Below are 27,831 nucleotides of genomic sequence, written 5' to 3' on the forward strand. Positions count from 1 at the left end.
GGGCCATAGCTGTAGCACGTCAAGATAAGAAACATCAATTACAGTTGATTCACTGAGAAAGAAAGGCCCATAAACTTTCCGCAGGGATATTTCTTGGGGCTAAGCGTGAAAGACACGTACTTGTTCAACACATTTTTGACTCAGTCTTTGTCATTCCATACCCATCCAATTGTGCACAGGTATACAAACAAAACTGTTTGAGTTGCTCTTTCATTTGGTGTATTATTTACAATTTTAAGTTGAACGTAATAAATGCTACTGTGCCTTAAAACCAACCGGTATGTTAATTTTGAAACACCCTGTATAATACATAATGGTTGGTTCATAAACAAATATACCAACATTCTTGTGCAGGTGTGCTCATGTAAATGATAGTGATTTGTCATTAAATATAGTTTAAACAATTGTTTAGGCCTGCTTGTCAGGAGTGTCTTGTGGCATTCTTTCACAAAGGTGCTGTCTGCTAACACATGTGATTGGCCACTTTTAAATTGCCACAAGCTTTTAATAGCACTTGGAATCGCCATTTAAATAAAATTACTGGCAAAATAGTAAAGTATTCATTAAATAAAATCACAAGTATGATAAAATATGAGGTACGCATGCTGCATTCATTTGCTGTTCTGACAAACATTTTCATAATGAAAAGATGTGTAATATCTCATAAATCAATAAATAAAATAGATAAAGATATGAAGCGTTCAGAGATGATAGCCATAATGCAGTGCCATCATCTGAGATAATGTTTGTTGAAATTTCACGAAGAGGTTAAAAGTTGTTAATTCAGAGGTCATTGTGAAAATTTTTATTTGCTGTGAGATATTAAATTCTATAGTTTTAAAAATATTGAGATATTATTGTGTGATTGGGTGCACTTTATTTTTCTCAGACTGCAAGTGTATTCAGATTTGCATTAATATTTGACATGAGTTGTTGTTGAATCCCAAAGAGCCGTAACTTGACCATCTTTAAGAGTGTCTGAAACTCCACCATTTCCTGTAGCATATTCTGCATAATGACAGTGTAAACATCAGTTGTCAAAATTCCCAGCACTGGGATTTACCCATTTCCGGTGACATGCTCATTGTCTCTGCACCTCAGCTCACCTGGGCGCAAATGTTCAACTAGCCAGGCTGGTTGCAGTGCGCCCTGTGGCCTGGACCTGCTAGTGTTCAGCTGTTCTCCTCTATATCAGGCCTAGGTGCATGAATAATTTGCCCAGATACTCGTAATGATTCATTAGGTAAGTGGAGGACAAGAACTAGCAAAGGTGGAGGCCAGGCATGGAGGGGGGGTATGTGAATGTAGGATACGATGCAGGGAGAGTTCCCCTTGTACAGTTCAGAAAAGCTAGTGTTGATAGGAAGGATCCAGATGACACTGGCTGTGAAGCAGTCATTGTACTTAAGGAGATTGTGTTGGGTAGCATGTTTAGCAACTGGGTGGCCTAGCACTCTCTTGGCCATAAATTGTCGGAGGCCATTCATGTGGACAGATAGCTTGTTAGTCATCACACACACATAGAAAATGGTGCAGTGCTTGCAGCTTAGTTTGTATATCACATGACTGCATTCACAGGTAGCCCTACCTTCGACTGCACAAGTGGTAGTTGGATGTATGGGACAGATCTTGCATCTAGGTCTATTGCAGGGATATGATGCAATAGTTTGGGAGTAGGGATGGACAACGACATTGTGTAGGTTTGGTAGGTGGCAGAATATCACTGTGGGAGTGATGGAAGGATAGTGGGTAGGATACTCTTTATTTGAAGCCAGCTATCATCTACATATCTACCATAGGGCTGCAAAGGATTACTCTCCTTATGATTGAGTACCACCCAGGACTGGAGAAACTGAGTTACATTCTCCACCAGGGTTTCAACTACCTCCTGCTGTCCTTCCCACCCCTCTCACGGTGATATTCCGTAATATACTTGACCATTCCTACTCCACCCCTGCTCCCAATCCCCTTCCTCATGGCTCATATCCCTGTAATAGCCTCAGATGCAAGACTTGTCTTGTACATCCTGACACCACCACCTACTCCAGTCCTATCACAGGCAACTAGGGTCCCATAAAAGGTAGTCACGTGATCTGCAAACTAAGCTGCGAGCACTGTCCTGTTTTATATGTGGGCATGATGACTAACAAGCTGTCAGTCCATATGAGTGGCCACTGACAAATTGTGGTCAGAAGACAGTTGCATCACCTAGTTACTGAACATGCTACCTAACACAATGTGCTGAACTTCAATGACTGATTTACAGCCTGCACCATCTGGATTTTTCATACCAGCACCAGCTTTTCTGAATTTTACAGGTGGTAACTCTCCCTGCAAAATATCCTATACTCATTAACCCCCTGCCCTCAACCTTTGCTAGTCCCTGTCTTCAACATACCTATCCATTCCCTTCTCTCATTCCAGCACAACACAGCCCTCTGTTACACCAATGCACCCACTAGTCTTTTTACTCTTCTCTACCTTGCTTTTTCAAACCAACAGCTCAATTCATGGAATCAATACTAGAAATAAGAATAATCTTCATTACGATTTAAAGTCAGTTACTCTTGTGTAAAAAGGTGTGCATTATTCAGGAACACACATTTTCAGTAACTTGCCAGCAGCCATATAAAACTTAACAAGCAATGAAATTCATTTTAAGAGAAGCCTAAAGGATTTATTGGTGGCCAACTCCTTCTACTCCTTTGATGAATTTCTCTGTAGAACCAACTGATTTGTGTGTGTAACTTCTGCAGCATTGTGAACCCCTTTTTGTGCTAAAGATGACCTCAATGTGGAGTAATGAATGTCATTTTTCCTTCTGGTATTGTAATTATGCACATCATTGTTCCTTTTGAACTGTTGTGGATTAGTTACAATACACTTCATGGATGAATAAATGTACTGTGAAGCATTAGTCAAATGTCCAACTCTTTAAACAGATGTCTACAAGAATATCATGGCTGAGCAAAACATATTATTCTTACAGCAAGTTTTTAGGTAGTGAAGACATTCATTCTTAAAGATGAGTTAGCCGAGAAAATTAATCCATATGAGTTTATTGAATGAAAATATGCAAAATATGTCAGCTTATTGATTTTCCTCTCCCCAAGAATGGAAATGATTCTAATTGCAAATGTTGGTTGCATTAAGTTGTTTTAGGAGTTTCAAAATGTGCTTTTTCCAGTTTAAATTGTAATCAATACGGACACCTAAAAATTTTGAAGTTTCCTCCCTATTTATTATTTCCTCACATTGTGTTACCATTATCATTGGTGTAGTACCTCTAGATGCAGAATGTAATATGTTATGTCTTTTTAAAACTGAGTGTGAGACAACTTGCAGAAAACCAATCAGAGATACTTTTAAGAACATTGTTTACCATTTCCTCTGTTTCAATATGTGTGCTTGGATGATTACAGTACTAGTCTCATTTGCGAAAAGAACTAATTCAGTGTGTTGTAGATTGGACAGAAAATCATTGACATACGTGAGAAACTATAGTGAACCTAAGATTGAGCCTTAGGGAACCCCATACATGATTTCTCCCCAGTCAGAATTACGTACCTGGACTACATTTGTTCAGTTACTGAGTGCAACTTTCTGCACTCTTTTGGTCATATATGATCATCCATTGGTTGACTATACACCATCAGTCCCTTAAAACATCAATTTGTCTTGGAGAATACTGTGATTCACACAGTGAAATGCATAAAAAGATCACAGCAAATATCAGCTGGCACTACTTTATTATTTAACGCTTGTAAAATCTTGTGAGTGAACATGTAAATGGCATTCACAGTAGAGCAACTCTTCTGGAATCCAAACTGTGATTTGCTGAGGATATTACTGCATTCAGGTGAGATACTATTCTTAAGTGTGCGGCTGAACCTTGACTGCGGTGAAGCAGGTGGTGCTGGTGGCCATTGCTGCAGCATTAGAGATACTGCAAGTGGAGGGAGCTGTGTCAGTGGCATCGCGGGACTGAAGGGAGTGGGGAGTGATGATGAGGATACCGTTTGAAGACAGGTGTGATGATAGGGTCACTGTGTGTCAAGAATGAGATCATTATTGACTGTTTTCATGCTGAGGTTGTCCTAATGGAATTCATGGACACTGATAGTGATGACTGGTGCAGAGTTGTCACAAAGTTTAGTTGCCATTGTCAAGCAGTGACGTGTTTGAATTCTCCACATCAGTGTCGGCAGGTTCTTTCAATACCCACACTGGCTTAAATATGTGGAGGGATACTGTAGTCACGTTTCTCTTGATAGCAATGTTGAAGGTGCGTGGCCCTCATTTGATGACTCAGAATGGTCCCATGTAAGGAGGCTATAATTATGGGCGAACATTATTGTCACGGAGCATCACGAATTCACACTGTGACAGCACTTTGTGCACGGTTGTTATTGGTATTGTGTGTGCCATTGGGGATGGAATTTGAGAGGTACAGATGTGTTGTTTTATGTGTTGTACCAGAGCTGGGAGTTTGGTCGACATAGGTGTTCGTGCTGGTTGTACGAAGTCTGCAAGAAGGGTGAAGGTTTCCCCATACACTACTTCCACCAGAAAGGACAATAGATCTTACTTAAAGGTATGAATACCGAGCAAGACCCAGGGCAGTGCTTCTATCCAGCTATCTGTGTAGCATATGAGTGCAGTCTTAAGCGTTTGGTGCCAGCGTTCCACCAACCCATTACTTTGTGGATGGTACACTGTTGTTCAATTTCATTTTGTGCCACAGAGGGCAATAGAGGGCTTCAAAGAAACTAGACTCAAATTGACATCTTAGTCAGAAGTGATTGTCTCAGGGCAGCTCAAGTGGGATACCCATACTTCAATGGATGCACGGGTCATGGATTCACTCATGATATCTTTGAAAGGGATCCTAGCATGAGAAATGGTCGATGACTGATAATATGTATATAAAGCCTTCTGATTTGGAAAGTGTGTGATGATCAGATCCATATGAATATGCTGCAATAGGGTGTGTGGTACCTTGAAGCAGCTGAGTGCTGGTGGTGCGTGGTGCCCAATCTTTCTGCATTGAGATGGCAGGCAGGTCTGTCCCCACCTATGGCAGTCCCATCTGGCATTAGGTCACACGAATCGTTTGGTCATCAGCTGTATTGTCGCTAAGACAGATGGGTGAGCCAGGTCATTAATTTGGTCGAAAAGTGCGCGGTGCATGGAATCTGGTATGGAAGATCTCATTTTATTTTGTGACACATCACTCAGTAAGCAGACATCAGTGCCTGACATGGTACTCTGATTGATGCATGAGCTTGATATGTTGTTGATAAAGTCAGTGATCAATGGGTCAAGTTTTCGGTCATAAATGAGAATGATGTAGCCTTATGTGGAAGCATGGGTCTGGAAATGTATGCTTTCTGAATAATAATAAGTCTAATAAACATGGATCCAGAAATGCATACTTTCTACAATAAATATGTGTTTACAGGAGGTGTTCAATGTGGCATCCATTCATGACTATGTACGCCTCTGCTGTCCTGCATAAGGAATGATGCAACGTTTGAAGTATACCTGGTTGTTGTTGTACCTGCTGGCATTCATTGAAAATGTGGCCCTGTAGCTTCGCACATTGTTGACTGGCGTGGCGTTGACCAATTCCGTTCCCATAACAAAAAGTCTATGGGATTGAGGTTGGGGGGGGGGGGGAATGACCTGACCAAGGGGTGTCCCCCCCCTCCCCCCCCCTCCCTCGTCTCCTGACCAAGCCAGTGGTCCTGATATGTCTGCGTCAGATATTTGCGCACATTGTGACGAAAGAGTGCTGGTGTGCCATACACATGAACCACATTTGTATTCATTGCTGCAACACTACAGCCTCCCACAAGGTAGGCAATACATAATGAGAAAGTCCAGGTAATACACTAAATTATCCTTTTTGGTAACACACATGGCCCTATTAATCTATCGTCAAGTATACCAGCCTGTCTGTTGATTGAGAATCTGTGTTGATGCCCTCTTTCCTGTATTGCTTGGAAATTTACATCTGCCCATAGATGGTGGTTATGAAAATTCACACCTCCATCTCTTGTGAAAACTGCCTCATCGGTAAATAAAATCTTGGATGTGAACATTGGATCTGTGGTACACTTCTGCAATTCTGCAACAGACATTGATAGAACCGCCATCTGCCATGACAATCTTGTGGCGTTAGGGCCTGAATGCACTGTGGATGATATGGGTAAAGCAATTTCTGATGAAATACCCCCCAGACAACAATGTGAGACACACCTGCTGCTGCTACTTGTCGCACACTGGTCCCAGGGGTTTCTTCCACTGAACATAGCACATGCTCTTTCATGTCAGGCATGTGGACTGTCCGGGGCCTTCCACTGTCAGTCTTCTGAGGTGCAAGTGTACCTGTGTCTTTTAAATGCTGGAAAAGTCTGCTGAACAGCTTATCAGAGGGCACTCTGTGCTGTGGATGTTTCTCAGCATAGAGAAGACGGGCTCACAGGCTACGTCCATTTGCTAAACCATAGCAGAATATCATATCTCCCATTTCACTTGTCTAGTAGTATGCTGCCATCGCTAACAAATGGTGGAAGAGAGAAAATGTTACTTTTCTACACCATCTGTACATACATACATACATATCAATATAATAGAGGGAAACATTCCACGTGGGAAAAATATATCTAAAAACAAAGATGATGTGACTTACCGAATGAAAGCGCTGGCAGGTCGATAGACACACAAACAAACACAAACACACACACAAAATTCAAGCTTTCGCAACAAACTGTTGCCTCATCAGGAAAGAGGGGAAGGAGATTGAAAGACGAAAGGATGTGGGTTCCTTCCCCTCTTTCCTGATGAGGCAACAGTTTGTTGCGAAAGCTTGAATTTTGTGTGTGTGTTTGTGTTTGTTTGTGTGTCTATCGACCTGCCAGTGCTTTCGTTCGGTAAGTCACATCATCTTTGTTTTTATATCTAAAAACAAAGATGATGTGACTTACCAAATGAAAGTGCTGGAAGGTCGACAGACACACAAACAATTTATTTTTCCTACGTGGAATGTTTCCCTCTATTATAACCATATCATCATTGTTTTTAGATATACATACATACATACATACAGACAGACAGACAGACAGCACAATAACAGTAGATATATAAGTGAATCCCCATTTGGAAGAAAGTAAAACACCATGATACGTACTCAGGGTTAGCAGGACTGTACAATGAGGCACATAAACATAACGAAAACTAACATAGCCTACATCATGACTCGAACCACACAACTGACTGCAGACCACCTAATGATAGGTAGAGTACTGTGAGTAAGACATCATAATACCCTGATGACGCATTTGACGGAGCACCATTGCAGTGACTGTGCTAATATCTGCAACCAAGCTTCACACAGCCCTTTCTATAAACACGTTTATCTCGGAAAGTATGCCTTTCTGGACCCTTGTTTATTGGACTTATTTTCCTTGTTTTGATGAGTACTACCACCTTTCAAAGTATTTGACACTTTTTTTGAACTCCTGTATATAAAAAAAGTATATAGCTTATGTCCCTCTGAATGTTTATTAGAGCATATATAAACATCTGAAGTAAATTGGTCTAGAACATTTTGAGATTTTTGGTAACAATGTTAAACACTGACTTGTCTTTATACAGTAGTATACAAAATATATTAATTATATACTGTACATATTAAAATATAGCTGATGTCTGTCTGAACATTTATTAGAGCATCACTTACTCCGTTATTAAAGTATTGTGTAGAAATTTGAAGAAAATCAGTCAAGACTTGCCATTATGTAGTAGGATAGAATTAAAATAAATATGTAAATAAAAGTGAGATTGCAGAAGTTAAAAAAAAAGGAAAAGCAAGAATCAGATCCACGTGTTGACACTGCACCTGTGTTCACCAGGGTAAAATTTCAAAGTAACTTCCTACTGACAATAGTGCTACTTCTATTTAAAAATGATTGTTGCTAAACTAGATAAATGTGGAAAAAATACCACATATAGGGCTATAGGCAACCTACCATCTTGAATGCAGGTTGTGGAGAGTGCTCAAAAGGTAGCGAATAAGAACACATAAGCCTAAAACATCTTGAAGATCTAGAAATAAATCAAAGATAATGATTAAAGGGTTCTGTTGAGAGACAAATCAAGAGAGTTGTTCATCAGCAGACCTATTTGGTTTTTAGATTCATAATTTTGTTTCAGTCATAATCTATGGAGGCTCTACAAGTAATATTTATAAGTAAATTCATTTTGATGCCTAAATATATGTTTTGTTTAAGAACTGATTCTGAAATAGTTTTTCTTATATACTACTAACAAAAAGTTGTGATTTCAGGAGCTGAAGAAGATGCCACAGAGGAGACTGAGTTTCATTTGATGTTCATTCAGTCAATGGTGCAACTGAAATCAGCTGTTAGTACTTGTACATTTCTGAGGGCATCTGTCTTGAAAACAATTGTTAACTCCATGGCTACAGATGTCTTATATCCTGGCAAAGAATTTGGTGCAGAACATAACACTTCCATTTGTGACGTGGAATCAGTATATTCTTTAAACACCATGCAAAGTGGGCCACAAATGACTGGGGACTCAGGATATGGTAGTGTTGAAGTAGGGAAGGAAAGTGACAGGAAAATTCCAAGTAGTCTTTTGAAATACATATTGTGTGATTCTGATGCCAATGATCTCATCGTAAAATCTGTTGAGACAGTGCTTAGTTATTTGGAGAAATCATTGTCAGGTGATGATGAAGGAATTCTGGAAAAAATTGTAAGAGACTGGAGGAATTCTCTCCTTGAAGATGCTGTAAACATTTTAACTGATACAGTAAACATATTAACTCAGTATGACCAAGGTTCTGGTGAATGTCGTTCAGCTTGCTTCGGTTTTATCAAAAAACAAATCCATAGGATACTAACTCCATGTAAAATATCAAAGGTAAGTCATTATTATTTTACTTGGTTTTAAGTGTTGTGGTTTATAAGTCTCTGTTGTTGAAGAATATTTGCAAATTAATAGCTTAACAAAACAACCTTTAATTCTTAAACTATGAATAATTTTAGAACACCAATGACTTTTTGCTAAGATATTAAATTAGACAAGAGACTGTATGAGCTGTGAATATATGCATGCATGTGTGTTGAGGTCCGCTCTCCCTTGGATTTGAAGAGATCATAGGAAACATATCTCTCAATGAACTATTCAATTTATCCCAACCCCCTTGATCAGAAATAAAAGAGTGGCTATCAGGGAACAAAGGTGCCAAAAAACTAGTTAATATATGAAGCCCAAACATGGGAACTACTGAAAACACCTTCAAATGCAGATGAAACCTATACTATGCTTAATATAACTAATGATGATGTGAGATGAAACCAGTTACAGCTTAGGAATCGCACACAAACTGCATGTGCACAACTTCAAATGCAGACAAAACCTGTACTAATCTCAGTATGGCTATCTTAATGTGAGATTGAACTCATTACTGCTTAGGAATTGTGGTTTTGGTGTAGCCAAATAACTGGCTATCAAAAGCAGATCTATAGACAAAAATTCAGGTTTTCATGAAGGAGATTTAGGATTAGGTGTTTCCTATAATAAGTCACTGAAAATTTAGTAAGTAACATGTGCAGAAGATGTGGTTCTTTCTCTGAAAGTTTTAACCACATTATTTATAGTTGTACATCATTCACACAATGGGACTATGAGGTAGTCAACATACTAGGCCAAGAGATTTTGGACACTTCAATAAAAGGAAAAATTAAAATGACCTGCTGAAAATGCAAACCATTCCCTGACTTTGAAAACCCAGATTTCCAGATGTATGCTGACCATACAGTTCCAACCCACTGGTCAGTCAGTCACAGTAGGATATCATTATAGTGACAAAAGAATAGTATCTTCCTCATAAGTAACAAAAACATTTAGTAAAAAAATTAAAAATATTCAAACAAGACCAAGAAACAAGTGGACCACTCTGTTGTTGAGCACTCTGCCAAACATGACATCCTTCATTTCAATGACTGCTTCACAGCCTGTGCCATATGGACCCTTCTTACCAACACCAGCTTTTCTGAATTGTGCAGGTGGTAACCTTCTTGGCAGTATATCCTATGTTCCCATAACCCTCTTGGCCTCAACCTTCATTAGTCATGTCCTCTCCCATCCAGCCCCTTCCCTGTTCCCATTCCAGCACTACACAGCCCTAATTCCTCCATTGCACCCAGTCTTTTTACTTCTATCCTTTTCCGCAATCCCGCCCCCATCTCCACTGCCCTCCGTCTAACCTCCTGACTGCTCATAGTTGCCCTACCCTCTTTCCACCTCGTCCATGCGCGCTCCCCAACAGCATGTCACTGTCCGCCACCTCTACTATCCCTCCCCCTTCCCGCCCCGACATCCTCCTTACCCACACTCAGTCACCACTCCCATCATGTGCTGGTGCTGCTGCTCGCAGTGTGGCCTCAGTTGCCTGAGACTGAAGTCGTGTGTGTGTGTGTGTGTGTGTGTGTGTGTGTGTGTGTTACGGCTGTGCAAGTTTTATGTGTGTGTGTTTGACGACTAATTTTGATGCGGGCCTTACTTGCCAAAAGCTATATTTTCAACAGTCTTCTTGTTGTGCATCTCCACTATATTGTGAGTAGCAACTTTGCTTTTCACAGTATTGTTACATTCCATCCAGGATTTTCCATTGTTTGAAATGTTCAAGCATGGCATTCCAAATAAAAAATAGCAGGAGTTAGTGAACTTCATATACTTCCAATAATTATGTCAAGCACAGGAATTATCCAGAAGAGATTTCCGGAAAATCTGAGACTGACCTCAAGAACAGCCCCGCTGTACTCATTTAGAAGTCTGTATTCCTGAGCGCCTATCAAATTGTTCACAACTTTCTTCAGAGCAGCTATACAGTGCTATATCCTAATGCTACATCCTTTGATGTTTTGCTGCTAGTAATGCTCTTTTTACTATTAGTCCGTTACCTTTGTTTTAATGACATCTATGTGCCTGTCAAAATGCTTTTGTGTCATTTTTCTGTCAGTATCTTTTCTTGATGTTGTTGCAAACTATGTGAAACTAAGATTATAACCTTTTTAAAGGTGTGAATATTGAATTAAAGGGCAACAGCAAGGACAATAATAATAAAAACAATTATTTATTTATTATTGTATATTTTGAGCTTAGCATTTACGGGCTGCTTCTTGACAACCAATCTCGCTTTCACTTTCAAGATATTGTTTGTCAGCCAGATTTGACATCCTGCCAGCATCTTGTGAGTTAATGAATTAGTACTTTCTTTTGCTCCTCCGGTAAAAGCCTTCTCCAGCTTTCAGTTTCTGGTTCCACCACAAAACCCTGATAGCTTTTCACCATTTTTCTGAAGCTAAACCTGTCATTACTTGATTCAAGAATGCCCATATTGTATTTCTCACTTTCTTGGAATTACCTTATCTTAAATGGCTTTGTTTTAGCAAATTCTATATTTTCTTTTGAGGCATGGAAAATCCTGATGGAAGATGTGCCCATATAACAGTTTTCTTCTTCTTCTTCTTCTTTTTCTTTTACATCTTGCTGTAAATTTTTTTTACTGGATATCAGTTAAACTTGCCTGTGAGCTCATCTGCTGCCTAAGAACTTTTGTAGTGCCCTACATTATCTCTTTAAGTTACTGGCTGAGTTGTCCCCTTCAGTTCATTCCCCGAAGCCTACAAACCTTTGGGTTTACAAGAGTGCAGTAATGTCTTAGCTTGGATGTTCTTAAACTTCAACACCATCTTATTATGGATGGTTTTAGTCAATTGCTATGCTTTGATTTCTGGATACTAGTTGCCTCTTGTTCTAGCCTATTCTGTTGGATTAATTCACCTGGGTACTTAAACTTCTTGACTCTTTCAGTCCTCCTGTGGTCCGTTATCATCCATTGTGGCCCATTGCTGTTTTTCAACGTATATTCTTCTTCTTAAGAGAAATTTGTAGTCCTACTATCTCTGCTGTTTATTTAAGATGCTATATCTTCCTGGTTGCTGAACCGTTGTGATGCTATATCTTCCTGGTTGCTGAGCTGCTGCTGTTGACAGAAATAGTCAAGTCATCCAGAAAAGCCAGACTGCCAGCACACACTCCTTTGAGTTTGGGACCTAACCGAAACTGATCTTCATTTCCTCCTCCTCTGTTATTTTCTCCTTTCTCAAATGACTTTTTCTGAGGTACAGTTGTAAAGAAGAGGATAAAGTCTATTTCCTTGCCGGACACCAGTCATTATGTCAAAGATCTCTCAAATATTGTTCTTGACCTCTGCTATTGTGTTGGCGAGAGTTCGCGTAATCACATTTCTGGATGCATCGACCAAATCAAACACTTCCATAACATTTCATAATCATTCTTGGTCAATGAAGTCATATACTTTTCTTAAGTCAATAAACACGAGCACATAGTCAAACCCTCCAGTCTTCTCGTGGTAATCTTCAGAATGGAAATTTGTTCTGGACAGTAAATCATCCTTTGTTATTGACTTTTGTTCCATGTTACTTGTGCATGTGTAATAATCACTCATGCTATGGAAGACATAGTCACGAAATGATGATTATGTATGTTTTATTCAATATTCTTTACTACTTTTATCAACAGTTTTGTCGTTGCAACTGTTCCCAATTATTATGCCTAAGCACTTGAAGTGTTGAAGCTGCATATCTCTTCATGAGGCATCCCATGTTTGTATGTATGAAGCCCATGTATTGTGTCTTATCATAATATATTTGGAAGCCAGTTTTGACAGCAGTTTCATGAAGCTTCTCGTGGGTATGTCTAACTTCAGAGGTAGCATCAGTAATTAGTGCTAGACATTTTATATTGGTTTGTTTACTTTTTGTTCTCATATTTATTCCATGTATTTCTTTCTGTCATATTTTGACAACTATTACCTAGAACCAAAGTTAAAAAGAGTGGAGATAGCACATCACTTTACCTTGTGCCTGTTGGTATTTTATAATATTTGGAGATTTCATCAACGAATTTTACTTTAGAGTTTATCTTTCTTCAAGTGTGTAGACTACGTTGGTTGTTTTGTTATTGGCACTGCATTCATGTGGAATATTAAGAAGGGTGGGCAGTCACTTCAGTGTCATAATGACAATAATATGAAAAGGATAGATGGCTACTCACCATATAGTGGAAATGTTGAGACACAGATGGGCACAACAAAAAGACTGCTAAACAGGTAAACTTTCAGCCAAAAAGCCTTCTTCTGAATTAGTCAAACAATACACACACATATTCATGCAAATGCAATTGTGATATGTGTAACCACTGTCTCTGGCTTCCGAGGCCAGACAATGTGGCCTTGGCAGCCAGAAATGGTGATCATGTGCGTGAGAGCTTTATTTGTGTGTGTGTGTGTGTGTGTGTGTGTGTGTGTGTGTGTGTGTCGGGGAGGGGGGGGGGGAGTTAATTCAGAAGAAGGGTTTTTGGCTGAAAGTGTACTTGTTTATCAGTCTTTCTGTTGTGCCTGTCTGTGACTCAACATTTTTTTAGAAAAAAATCTCCAAACACAATCACTGTGATATCAGTTAGTGGTGGCTCATCTTAAAGTTTCGTGTACACAATGTAAGTCCTATCAAAAGCCCACCTGAAATTCAATGATTGTCCACTTCTGCCTGTTGCTCTAATCTGCCAAGAAGGGCACTGGAGAATATTTTGTAGGTCAGTGTCAGGAAAGTAATGTGTAAGTAATTGTTTCAGTCCATATTGTCTTTTCTATGTTTTGGATGAATCACAAAAAGTTGTGACAATCTGTAGGAATATCTTCACTGTTACACATAGTCAAAAATGATGGCTTGTAGTCTGTCAGCCATGAGCTTGCCTCTCATCTTGAACATCTTAGCTATTACACTATCTTTCCCCAGCCATGTGTTATTTTTGTGATGTTACATATCTCACTGTGTGTCAGTAGTACTTAGTCTTCATTAGCTGTCATAGATGTGTTGGGAAAGTACCAGAGTGCCAAGCACTAATATAAAGCATCAATGCTCAAATTGTTATAGGCACCGAAGCCAGAGATAAGTTCAGCCAAAATTTTTGCAAAGAGGCTAATGGTGTTCCAAAAGGATACGCTAAACAAAATGGGTCATGTCTTGTTTGTTGCTGTTAGAAGTAGTTTACCTTGTAGTGAAATGGTAGTTGATAGTTCCTGTGTGTTAGTATGGGTAGAGGTCATTCTTGGCAACTTGAGTAAATTAATAACTGGATTCTTCTACCGACCTCCCAACTCAGATGGTACAATAGCTGAAAGGTTCAAAGAAAACTTGAATCTAATTTCAAAAACGTACCCGACTCATACAGTTATAGTTGGTAGTGACTTCAATTTACCCTCAGTATGGCAGTAAAAATACATGTTTTAATTTGGAGATAAGCACAAAACTATATCTGAAATAGTGCTAATACATTCAGAAAATATTTTTAGCAATTGGTTCATGAGCGCACTCAAATAGTAAACAGTTGTAAAAACACACTTGACCTCTTAGCAACAAACAATTCTAAGCTAATAATGAGTGTCAAAACGGGTACAGGGATTAGTGAAGAGAGGGTTGTCGTAGTGAAACTGAATATTGTAACTGAAATTCTCCAAAAATAAATGAAAAATATACCTATTCAGAAAAGGAGATAAAAATTCACTTGACATTGACAGCAGTTGAGAGATTTATAAATTAACAAATGATAGAGCTGATGCCCCTTGGTACACAAAATAGGTTGCAGAAAGTGTTGCAGGAACAATGAAGAAAGCATGCCAGATTTAAATGAATACAAAATCTCCAAGATTGGCACTCTTTTACAGAAGCTCAAAATTTAGTGTGGACTTCTATGCAAGATTCTTATAATAATTTGCACAAAAGAACTCTGTCTCAAAATTTAGCAGAAAATCCAAAGAGATCCTGGTCATGTGTGAAGTATGCTAGCACCAAGATATAATCATCGCGTTCTGTGTGCAATAACATTGGAAATACTGTTGATGACAGTGCCGCTAAAGCAGTGTTACTAAACACCAGAGAAGACAAAATAAATATTCTGAAATTCAAATCAAGAACAGCTGCCAATATGGGTAACTTAGAAGCAGATATCCACGGAGTAATGAAGCAGCTTAAATCACTTAATAAAGATAAGTCTTCCAGTCCAGACTGTATACCAATTAGGTCCCTTTCAGAGTACACTGATGCAATAGCTCCATATTTAACAATCATATACAACCACTCACTCAACGAAAGATCTGTACCCAAGGACTGGAAAGTTGCACATGACACACCAATATTCAAGAAAGGCAGTAGGATTAATCCACTAAATTACAGGCCCATATTATTAATGTCTATATTGTTGTTGTTGTTGTTGTGGTCTTCAGTCCTGAGACAGGTTTGATGCAGCTCTCTATGCTACTCTAACCTGTGCCAGCTTCTTCATCTCCCAGTACCTACTGCAACCTACATCCTTCTGAATCTGCTTGGTGTATTCATCTCTTGGTCTCCCTCTACAATTTTTACCCTCCACGCTGCCCTCCAATACTAAATTGGTGATCCCTTGATGCCTCAGAACATGTCCTACCAACCGATCCCTTCTTCTAGTCAAGTTGTGCCACAAACTTCTCTTCTCCCCAATCCTCTTCAACACTTCATTAGTTATGTGATCTACCCAACTAATCTTCAGCATTCTTCTGTAACACCACATTTCGAAAGCTTCTATTCTCTTCTTGTCTAAACTATTTATCGTCCATGTTTCATTTCCATACATGGCTACACTCCATACAAATACTTTCAGAAACGACTTCCTGACACTTAAATCTATACTCGATGTTAACAAATTTCTCTTCTTCAGAAACGCTTTCCTTCCCATTGCCAGTCTACATTTTATATCCTCTCTACTTCGACCATCATCAGTTATTTTGCTCCCCAAATAGCAAAACTCCTTTACTACTTTAAGTGTCTCATTTCCTAATCTAATTCCCTCAGAATCACCCGACTTAATTCGACTACATTCCATTATCCTCGTTTTGCTTTTGTTGATGTTCATCTTATATCCTCCTTTCAAGACACTATCCATTCCATTCAACTGCTCTTCCAAGTCCTTTGCTGTCTCTGACAGAATTACAATGTCATCGGCGAACCTCAAAGTTTTTATTTCTTCTCCATGGATTTTAATACCTGCTCCGAATTTTTCGTTTGTTTCCTTCACTGCTTGCTCAATATACAAATTGAATAACATTGGGGATAGGCTACAACCCTGTCTCACTCCCTACCCAACCACTGCTTCCCTTTCATGCCCTCAACTCTTATAACTGCCATTTGGTTTCTATACAAATTGTAAATAGCCTTTTGCTCCCTGTATTTTACCCCTGCCACCTTCAGAATTTGTAAGAGAGTATTCCAGTCAACATTGTCAAAAGCTTTCGCTAAGTCTACAAATGCTAGAAACGTAGGTTTGCCTTTCCTTAATCTAGCTTCTAAGATAAGTCGTACGGTCAGTATTGCCTCACGTGTTCCAATATTTCTATGGAATCCAAACTGATCTTCCCATAGGTCGCCTTCTACTAGTTTTTCTATTCGTCTGTAAAGAATTCGTGTTACTGTTTTGCAGCCGTGACTTATTAAACTGATAGTTCGGTAATTTTCACATCTGTCAACACTTGCTTTCTTTGGGATTGGAATTATTATATTCTTCTTGAAGTCTGACGGTATTTCGCCTGTCTCATACATCTTGCTGACCAGATGGTAGAGTTTTGTCAGGACTGGCTCTCCCAAGGCCGTCAGTAGTTCCAATGGAATGTTGTCTACTCCCGGGGCCTTGTTTCGACTCAGGTCTTTCAGTGCTCTGTCAAACTCTTCACGCAGTACCATATCTCCCATTTCATCTTCATCTACATCCTCTTCCATTTCCATAATATTGTCCTCAAGTACGTCGCCCTTGTATAGACCCTCTGTATACTCCTTCCACCTTTCTGCTTTCCCTTCTTTGCTTAGAACTGGGTTTCCATCTGAGCTCTTAATATTCATACAAGTGGTTCTCTTTTCTCCAAAGGTGTCTTTAATTTTCCTGTAGGCAGTATCTATCTTACCCATAGTGAGATAAGCCTCTACATCCTTACATTTGTCCTCCAGCCATCCCTGCTTAGCCATTTTGCACTTCCTGTCAATCTCATTTTTGAGACGTTTGTATTCCTTTTTGCCTGCTTCATTTAATGCATTTTTATATTTTCTCCTTTCATCAATTAAATTCAATATTTCTTCTGTTACCCAAGGATTTCTACTAGCCCTCGTCTTTTTATCTGCTTGATCCTGTGCTGCCTTCACTACTTCATCCCTCAAAGCTGCCCATTCTTTTTCTACTGTATTTCTTTCCCCCATTCCTGCCATTTGTTCCCTTACGCTCTTCCTGAAACTCTGTACAAGCTCTGGTTCTTTCAGTTTATCCAGATCCCATCTCCTTAAATTCCTACCTTTTTGTAGTTTCTTCAGTGTTAATCTACAGTTCATAACCAATAGATTGTGGTCAGAGTCCACATCTGCCCCTGGAAATGTCTTACAATTTAAAACCTGGTTCCTAAATCTCTGTCTTACCATTATATTCTAAGATTTCTTAAGGGAACTGCTGCAGAAGAAAAGAAAACATTTTCTTTCAATAGCATATTAAGTGAACTGGGAAAAGGGTAAGCAAATATATAAAAAGGAAATTGTGTGCAGACATGTTACAAGATACAGTCCTCACATTTACCTCAAGGTAAAGTGGAAAATAGTGTAAAAATATTTCACTGATATGTGACAACTGGATTTGGGCCCGCATTGTCTTATGGTGGTAAAACACAAGTCATATGCATAGTAGTGTGTTCTAAATGAAAATATTCATTCTAATTACAACACAGCACATTGACAAACTGTGCACAGAGAATCCTTAAGCTGGATAACACATAACCTGATGATCGGGAACTTCCTGTACTCTGGATCGATGGTAGGTTTTTTATACAGGGTGATTCAAAAAGAATACCACAACTTTAAAAATGTGTATTTAATGAAAGAAACATAATATAACCTTCTGTTATACATCATTACAAAGAGTATTTAAAAAGGTTTTTTTTTCACTCAAAAACAAGTTCAGAGATGTTCAATATGGCCCCCTCCAGATACTCAAGCAATATCAACTCGATACTCCAACTCGTTCCACACTCTCTGTAGCATATCAGGCGTAACAGTTTGGATAGCTGCTGTTATTTCTCGTTTTAAATCATCAATGGTGGCTGGGAGAGGTGGCCGAAACACCATATCCTTAACATACCCCCATAAGAAAAAATCGCAGGGGGTAAGATCAGGGCTTCTTGGAGGCGTGCTACATTTTCATCACTCGTTCTTGGCCGTCCAGAACTTTTCTCTTTGCACAAACACCCATCCTCTGTAAACTGTTTATACCAACGTTTAATACACCACCTATCAGGAGGTTTAACACCATACTTCGTTCGAAATGCACGCTGAACAACTGTCATCGATTCACTTCTGCCGTACTCAATAACACAAAAAGCTTTCTGTTGAGCGGTCGCCATCTTAGCATCAACTGACGCTGACGCCTAGTCAACAGCGCCTCAAGCGAACAAATGTACAACTAAATGAAACTTTATAGCTCCCTTAATTCGCCGACAGATAGTGCTTAGCTCTGCCTTTTGTCGTTGCAGAGTTTTAAATTCCTAAAGTTGTGGTATTCTTTTTCAATCACCCTGTATTATGTCCAGTTAGATTTGAAGTGGGTTGTGATTTGTGAGAGGTGATAGTCAGTCTCTATGTAATATTTCTGTACTTGCACCATCATGCTTTCCAGAGATTATTTGGTGGTGGGTGATCTGGTATTCACCTATGTGACCACATTTCCATGTGGTCTTTTTCTGTAAGTATGTCTTAAATTACATGGACATTGAAACTTCCTGGCAGTTTGGGACCTTTTTCTTTCATGGGCAACTGCTCTACTTCCTGAGCTACACAAGCACAGTTCCCGAACCATCCTCACAGCTTTGCTTCCACCAGTACCTCGTCTCCTACCTCCCAAACTTCACAGAAGCTCTCCTACGAAATTTGTGGGACTAGCACTTGTGGAAGAAAGGATGTTGCAGAGACATGGCTTAGCTGCAGTCTGGGGGATGTTTCCAGAATAAATTTTCACTCTGGAGTGGAGTGTGCCCAAAGGCTTAGCTACCTTTCAGTGTCTCCTGCAAGTTTCGCAGGAGAGCTTCTGTGAAGTTTGGGAGATAGGAGATGAGGTACTGGTAGAAGTGAAGCGGTGAGGGTAGGTCATGAGTCATGCTTGGGTAGCTCAGTTAGTAGATCACTTGCCCTCAAAGGGCATGGGTCCTACGTTCGAGTCTTGGCCCAACACATGGTTCTAATCTGCTAGGAAGTATCATATCAGTGTACCTTCTGCTGAAGAGTGAAAATTTATTTTATGTACATGGACATTATTTGATGTTTGGCTGTACTATATGCATTTATTAATAGCTATACATTAGTATTTATCATCTTGTGTGCTGAAAAATTCCCAGTGCCATATTTGTGTTTCCATTCTTTGCCAATTTGTGCATTAATGTGTCATAGGATCTTAACATGGCACTTTGGAGTGTTCATTCAAGTCCTGATTAGAACTTCCCAACTTTGCTTTTCCTCAGGTTCATTGTTCCTCAGGTTCATTGTTCACTAGTGCTTTTGGAGCATGGAATGTCTCATGTGTGTAGCTCCAACTATCATTCCATGTTTGAAGTCTGTTAATTTGCATAGTGTGGCCATAATTACATTGGGAACCTTTTCACATGGATCACCTGAGTAAAAGTGACAGCTCTGCCAATGCACTGCTCTTTTATACCTGGTGTACGCATTGCTACCACCATCTGTATCTGTGCATATTGCTAATCCATGACTTTTATCACCTCACTGTATGTCTTTATAATGAGAGAAGTGGTCTTTGTTGTATGTGTGAATATGTGTAGGGCATCATAAAAACATAATTACAAAGGTGAAAAAATGCATCAGTTATGGCAAGAAGCTTTATCCTGTAATGATTCGTATGCAGAACCATCTGTATGGAAGGTCTGGATCGTATACAGTCAGTGACAAAGACTTCCATTAAAATTGTCCTGTCCCCTCCTTCCCCATCTCCCCCTCAACTCCATATAGTTGCTGTTGTTTATCTATAGATTACATACATCTTTTCACTTTGAAGCAAATAGAATACTGCATGTCAGTAGTGTAAATTGAAAAAGTGAAATTTTGGAGATGATTTGTATCTAGAATCTACAGGATTCTAATGTTATATGGTCTATTTTTATGCCATTAAGAGTATATTGATGTTTAAGAGCATTAGTAAAATGTATTGTTTGGTATTTGTTTGTAGGAATAATCACTCCATTGACGTCAGTGAGAACAGATGAGCAGAAGGAGATCCTTCCCAAAGGTGGATGTGGAATTGGAAATTGGTTCCAGCATGGCAAGGAAACAACTGGTTAACACATCATCACACAGGCAGCACAGTGACAGAAATTCTATGCAATAGCTACTTTACTCATGTTATTACTTGGAGCACAATCTCTACCACACCCTCAATCCCTCTTCCTTTGATTTCCTCAATACCAGTCCTCTGAAAAACAAATTCTTTACTCAGTTTCATTTTTCATACAAATCCTTTTTATACTGGAGTTGATGAGTAAAATGCATTAAAAACAAAATAATATTCAGCTGTTCGTAGAATGACCAAATAGTCTCCTCAACGTCCATTGTTGTTTTCTGGCTTATGGTGTTGCTATTTTCTTTCATGCAAGGAAAGGAAAGTTTTTGTAAATTCATCTAAGTTTAGAGAACCATCCTTTTTTCACTGCTGTAGCCTGCGCTCATATGAAGCTTTCAGGGTGAAAGACATTCTATCATTCCCACAGTCATTTTATTACCATTTACTGAAATTACCTTTTGTCATAAAGCACTGCTACAATAATTTTTCTCTTGCATATTATTCTTCTTTATTCATTCTGTATTATGCTTCAGCCTAGTGTAGATTTAAGAAAAAAAAAACTTTTATGAAAATTACAAGTTATTGCAGTGCCATTAGAATACCTCAGCGAACTTCTCCCTGTATATCTCATTGGTTTCTCTTTCTTTCAGTTTCCAACAATTGATGATTTTTGTGTGTCTTCTCCCCCCCCCCCTCCCCTCAATATGTACCTTTTCTGAATTTCTTCAGTGTCCCTGTGTCCCCCACCAGTAGTCTCTGGTCACAGTCGAGATTAATGCTTGGCGTCACTTTCACTTCTTATGTCTTCAGTTATTATTATATAGTCTATTATGGATTTCACTTCCAAATTCCAACTGTATCTTGTAAACTTGTGACCATCTCTTTTCTTATACCATCCATTACCAATTATCCATTTATTTCTCAGACACATGTCTGTGATCTTCTCCATGGCTTCCTATGACTGTTTCATATCCTCTTCTGTCATTCCTTACTCTGACATTAGAGACTCTTATAGTCTTGTTTGATGTTAGAGCATCTTCCAGTTTAGAACAAGTTATTCCTTTTCATCTGTTTGACATCCTATTTGAGGAGCATAAACTGGAACTACATCAAGAATATTTCCTTCCATCATCATCTTAAATTTAATTATTCATTCACTGCTTTTGTCTCCTTCTGACCACCTTACTATCTGCCCCTTTCTCTCTTACCTTGATTAGTCCCATTATTGGTACGTTCCTTTCCACCATTATCCATGTGATTTCCTCATTTCAGTCATTCTTTCCTAAGGGTACAACATTAATAGTCCCAATTCTTATATATTTTGTTGGACAAATCTGTCTTTCATTGGGACCATGTTGACCACCATACCTGGCAGATCTCAAAGGCTTTGTCACCTTTGTTATTGGTTTTAGTCTGAGGCACGTTTGATTGCTGAAAGCAGTTGGGTTTGCACTACTGGCTTGCTGGGTCTATTGTAGCTTCACTGGAGATCCATTTGTCATCACTTTTTTGAGTTCCTTTAGGGCCATCACAGCTACCGTAGCAGTCTCGGGGCACACACTGTCTCCACTGTACTTTGCTCCTACAGGCAGTCCCCTAAATCATGCCATTGCCCATATCCCATGGTATGGAGGAGGGGCTGGACTTGTTTATATCTACAATGATTACCATCCAGACGTAATGTAGGAACAAGTTACCATCATCATCATCATCATATATACATTTTTGTTTTAGATAGCTTAGCTTGTTCTGAAATCAAGCAGTTTAAAACTGATCATACTCTCTTCTTCTACCCTTGAGTTTGTAATCAGAGGTTTTCCTTGGTATTCAGCTTTGACCCATACTTAGTAGTTAGTAATGACATTCCTTTCTCTTCTCTTGGATCTTTTCTGCTGTTCCTGTAATGTGTAGCTCCTCTCTTATATCACTGTTCCTCTTACTATCTTCTAATTTGTATCCAACCAAAGATTTAGGAAATCTCACTTCTGCTGCTTCAGTTCTCTTTAATCATTTGGTCACTAAAGTCCGTACTTCAGATCTATAGAGCAGTAAAAGTTCAGTCATAGCATTATAGAATTTATGTACTGTCTCTTCCCTGGTTTTGTTCAGGAGCCTTCTTTTGATTGTACCTGTCATGTGTAAGTATCTTTGTAGTTTCTTTTCAGGATCATTATAAAAAATGTAAGAAATATCACAGACCAGGTAGTTGAATATATGGAGTTAGGAACAAGTTCTGACACATAAAAATGTTACGTAAAGGTAAAAAAAAACTTCAATAAATTTTTTTAATAATTGAGATCACAAGTAAATAAGATTAAGTGATGACCAGTTCCAGCTGATTATTTGGCAAACTTCAGGTCCGGCTTCAGGAGTGCGTTTTTCCATTATTTTATCTTGGTTTTCCTGGGAGTTCTTGACTTGTCTGACCAACCATTTCTTCCTCATCATTTCTAGATCCTGATTCTGGATTAGATTTAATCACTAAAAGATCCAAATCCTAAAAATTTTGTGGATCCAGTGGCCAGACTCCTGTTCTGGAAAAGTCACTGATAGTATTTTCTGTGGTCACAACCCTGCCATATGAAACTCCTAACAGCTGAGCAATCGTTGTATGATATTCCTGTCAGTGTTTGTGTGAAGCTATTTGTCAACTGCTTGGTTGTATTAAGCTGCAAGTGGCTAAAAAGTGCAATGTCTAGTCACTGTTGCCTGTGATGGTGCTTGGTGGCAGACAAAACATGATTACACCATTATCTCTAGCTGAAGTTGTAGCATGCAGATTTTTTGTGTGTGTTGCATGTTCATCTAATATTAGTAATGCCATTCTGTTAAAATCAGATTTTACAATTTTTATGAAGTGCTCCATCCACTGAACAATTTGTTCACTAGTTCTCCAACCACTGTCTGAAACAGGAAATTTGGCAGCAATCGGAGCTCAAGGTTTTTAAATTTCCAAACCCAGGAAGAACAATGTGGCTTCACAGCTGATAGATCATGTGTAGACCACATTTTCACATTACAACACATCTTAGAGAAACGCAGGGAAAAATCAGAAAACATAGGATTAATTTTCGTAGATTTAGAAAAAGCATGTGATACCGCCACAAGAAAACTACTTTGGAGAGCATTACGTAAGGGGAACATAAAGGGTCCTTTAATTACAATAATAAAAGTAATATATAAGTATAACATATATCAAGTAAAAATTGGTAGTACACTTTCACACACGTTTAGAACAAGCAAGGGTGTGTTCCAAAGCTGCCCCATGTTACCAACATTGTTTAAAATCTATATTGACTTACGTCTTAAGACATGGTGCCATAAATGCAATGGGAAGGGCCTAGAAATTGAAGATGGAGTTCATTTACACACCTACTATTTGCTGTTGATCAAGTATTTATAGCACAAGACAGGAAGGATGCAAATCGTATATCTAACTGGTTAACAATGAAATGCGGAAACTGGGGATTGCAGATTAATTATCAGAAAACAGAATACTTCACTAATGATCCAGATGACTTACACATAGAGAGAAAGAAAATTAAGAAGGTCACTACTTTCTGTTATTTTGGATCCATTTTAGAGCTGGAGGGGAAATCAGACGTACAAATTAATAAAAGAGTTAGCAGTGGAAGGATGCTCAACTCAACCTTATGGAGCAGAAATGTAATAAACTGAACCAAAAGAATCTGTGACAGAGCAAGCTGGGATAGTTTTAATTCCCCTCTTGTTTTGCCATCTGCCTCCTTAAATTCATTTTTTCATGTTTAACTAATTACCATCAACATATGTGAATATAACCTGCATTTTCATAAAAGGGAAAGATTGGCCCTTAGTTTTATAGAATATAACACAGATCTAATTTAGTGCTTGGTTTTAGGTATGTAATTGATTTTCTGATTTATTTAGACCATTCCTAGTTAGTATCTATTGTTATAGGGTGAAATCAGTAATTGTTTCATAACTTAAATTCTGTTACTGACATATAAACAAATTAAATTCTGTACTAATTATAAGCATTTGGAAGATGAAATACTAGTAATCTTAAAGTATCTATTTAGCTCTATTCGAAAACATGTTAGCAAAGCCAGCTCTTAATTGATTCCAAAGTAATTAACAGTTTTGTCAAAAGTATGGTTTACTTAACTATATTTGTTAATTTCATGATTTAAACAAATAATTCGGCTTAACCCTTGTAGTAGAAGAAACTGTTGAAAAAGAATTTTTCAATGTAGTCAGTTAATTTAATGAGTTAAGTTTTAATTGTAATTTCTGGTAATTTAACTTTATACAATGTGTCATTTCTGTACCTATTATTGTGATGCCCGATTTTTGGTCATGAGATAGTCACTCCATGGCTGAGTTTCAGACGAGAAACCTATGTTGGTTAGAACAACAATAATGCTTTGACTTAACAGTGAGATAAGATTAGAGATTACATTAGATTAATACTAGTTCCATGGATCATGAATACAATATTTCATAATGATGTGGAACGAGTCAAATTTTCCAATACATGACATAATTAAGTTAATTTAACAACATAATTAAGTTAATATAACAAATTTTTAAATTTTTTTAAATTTTTTAATATTTTTTTGTTTTTTTTTTCCTTTTTTCTTAATATATATCTAAAAATTCCACTATGGAGAAGAAGGAGTTGTCATTCAGAAATTCTTTTAATTTCTTAAATACTTGTTGGTTATCTGTCAGACTTTTTATACTATTTGGTAAGTGACCAAAGACTTTAGTGGCAGTATAATTCACCCCTTTCTGTGCCAAACTTAGATTTAATCTTCAATAGTGAAGATCATCCTTTCTCCTAGTATTGTAGTTATGCACACTGCTATTACTTTTGAATTGGTTTTGGTTGTTAATAACAAATTTCATAAGAGTATATATACTGAGAAGCTACTGTGAATATCCCTAGATCCTTAAATAAATGTCTGCAGGATGATCTTGGGTGGACTACAGCTATTATTCTGATTACACGCTTTTGTGCAATAAATACTTTATTCCTCAGTGATGAATTACCCCAAAATATTATGCCATATGCAAGCAATGAGTGAAAATAGGCGTAGTAAGCTAATTTACTAAGATGTTTATCACAAAATTTGCAATGACCCTTATTGCATAAGTAGCTGAACTCAAACGTTTCAGCAGATCATCAATGTGTTTCTTCCAATTTAATCTCTCATCAATGGACACACCTAAAAATTTTGAATATTCTACCTTAGCTTATATGCTTCTGATTAAGGTCTATATTTATTAATGGCGTCATACCATTTATTGTACGGAACTGTATGTACTGCGTCTTATCAAAATTCAGTGAGAGTCCATTTACAAGGAACCACTTAGTAATTTTCTGAAAGACATTATTGACAATTTCATCAGTTAATTTTTTGTCAGGTGTGATTACTATACTTGTATCATCAGCAAAGAGAACTAACTTTGCCTCTTCATGAATATAGAATGGCAAGTCATTAATATATATTAAGAACAACAAAGGACCCAAGACCGACCCTTGTGGAACCCCATTCTTGATAGTTCCCCAGTTTGAGGAATGTGCTGATCTTTGCATATTATGAGAACTGCTTATTTCAACTTTCTACACTCTTCCAGTTAGGTATGAATTAAACCATTTGTGCACTGTCCCACTCATGCCACAGTACTTGAGCTTGTCTAGCAGAATTTCATGATTTACACAATCAAAAGCCTTTGAGAGATCACATAAAATCCCAGTGGGTAGTGTTCGGTTATTCAGATCATTCAAAATTTGATTGGTGAAAGCATATATGGCATTTTCTGTTGAAAAACCTTTCTGGAAACCAAACTGACATTTTGTTAGTACTTCATTTTTACAGATATGTGAAGCTACTCTTGAATACATTACTTTCTCAAAAATTTTGGATAAAGCTGTTAGAAGGGAGATTGGACGGTAATTGTTGACATCAGATCTATCCCCTTTTTTATGCAAAGGTATAACAATAGCATATTTTAGTCTATCAGGGAAAATGCCCTGTTCCAGAGAGCTGTTACACAGGTGGCTGAGAATCTTACTTATCTGTTGAGAACAAGCTTTTAGTATTTTGCTGGAAATGCCATCAATTCCATGTGAGTTTTTGCTTTTAAGCAAGTTTATTATTTTCCTAATTTCAGAGGGAGAAGTGGGTGAGATTTCAGTTGTATCAAATTGCATAGGTATGGCCTCTTCCATTAACAGCCTAGCATCTTCTAATGAACACCTGGATCCTACTACATCCACAACATTTATAAAATGATTATTAAAAATATTTTCAACTTCTGACTTTTTGTTCGTAAAGTTTTCATTCAATTTGATGGTAATACTGTCTTCCTGTGCTCTTGGTTGACCTGTATCTCTTTTTAATAATATTCCAAATTGTTTTAATTTTATTATCAGAGTTGCTGATTTCAGACATGATACACATATATCTGGATTTTTTACTAACTTTTCTTAATATAGCGCAGTAGTTTTTATAATGTTTGATAGTTTCTGTGTCACTACTCTTTCTTGCTGTCAGATACATTTCCCTTTTCCGGTTACAAGATATTTTTATACCCTTAGTAAGCCATGGTTTGTTACATGGTTTCTTATGAGTATATTTAACTATTTTCTCGGGGAATCAGTTTTCAAATGCATTTACAAAAGTGTCATGAAATAAATTATGTTTTAAATTGGCATCAGGTTCACGGTACACCTCATCCCAGTCTAACTGCTTTAGGCTTTCCCTGAAATCTGCAATCGTTAAATCGTTGACTGAACATACTACTTTGGAGGACTGTTTAGTACTGCTGAATGGAGCTATGTCATATATTGTAACTAGCTTGGCACCATGATCAGAAAGACCATTCTCAACAGGCTGAGCATTTATCTGGTTAAACTTATCTTGGTCTATAAAGAAGTTATCTATCAGTGAGCTGCTATCCTTTACCACCTGAGTAGGAAAATCAATAACGGGTGTCAAATTGAAAGAACCAAGTTATACATTTACAGTGTCTGCTCCGTATATTCCTTTCTATTCTTCAAGAACTGTGAACTTTGTGTTTAGGTTTTTACTGCTCGTAGATGCTCAGTAGTAAACTATTGTTGCAGTATGTGGAGGTTTGCCCACAAACTATTAATGAGTCTTATTGAAAGTTAAATAATAGTGCACTGGCCATACAACTGTGTATTATTTGGGGGGGGGGGGGGTTGTGAACTGTGAAATTAAAGAACTGTGAAACGCGACTGTGCACCTGTCGACTACATGTCTACATTATTTACAATAGTCAGTGTTGGAA

At 38.1% G+C, this 27,831-nt stretch overlaps 1 protein-coding gene across 1 annotated transcript in view; it reads left to right on the forward strand.

The window, feature by feature from the left end:
• LOC126241777 (uncharacterized) overlaps window positions 1-21,141 on the forward strand; it is a 65,470-nt gene extending 44,329 nt beyond the window's left edge. Inside the window, exons 4-5 of the mRNA XM_049948034.1 lie at window positions 8,351-8,952; window positions 20,419-21,141. Coding sequence (XP_049803991.1) covers window positions 8,351-8,952; window positions 20,419-20,424 — 608 coding nt within the window. The 3' untranslated portion in view covers window positions 20,425-21,141. The remainder of the gene's footprint in view (window positions 1-8,350; window positions 8,953-20,418) is intronic.
• Window positions 21,142-27,831: the final 6,690 nt, after the last annotated feature.

The sequence above is a fragment of the Schistocerca nitens genome, chromosome 1, assembly GCF_023898315.1.
Source record: "Schistocerca nitens isolate TAMUIC-IGC-003100 chromosome 1, iqSchNite1.1, whole genome shotgun sequence".
NCBI lineage: Eukaryota > Metazoa > Arthropoda > Insecta > Orthoptera > Acrididae > Schistocerca > Schistocerca nitens.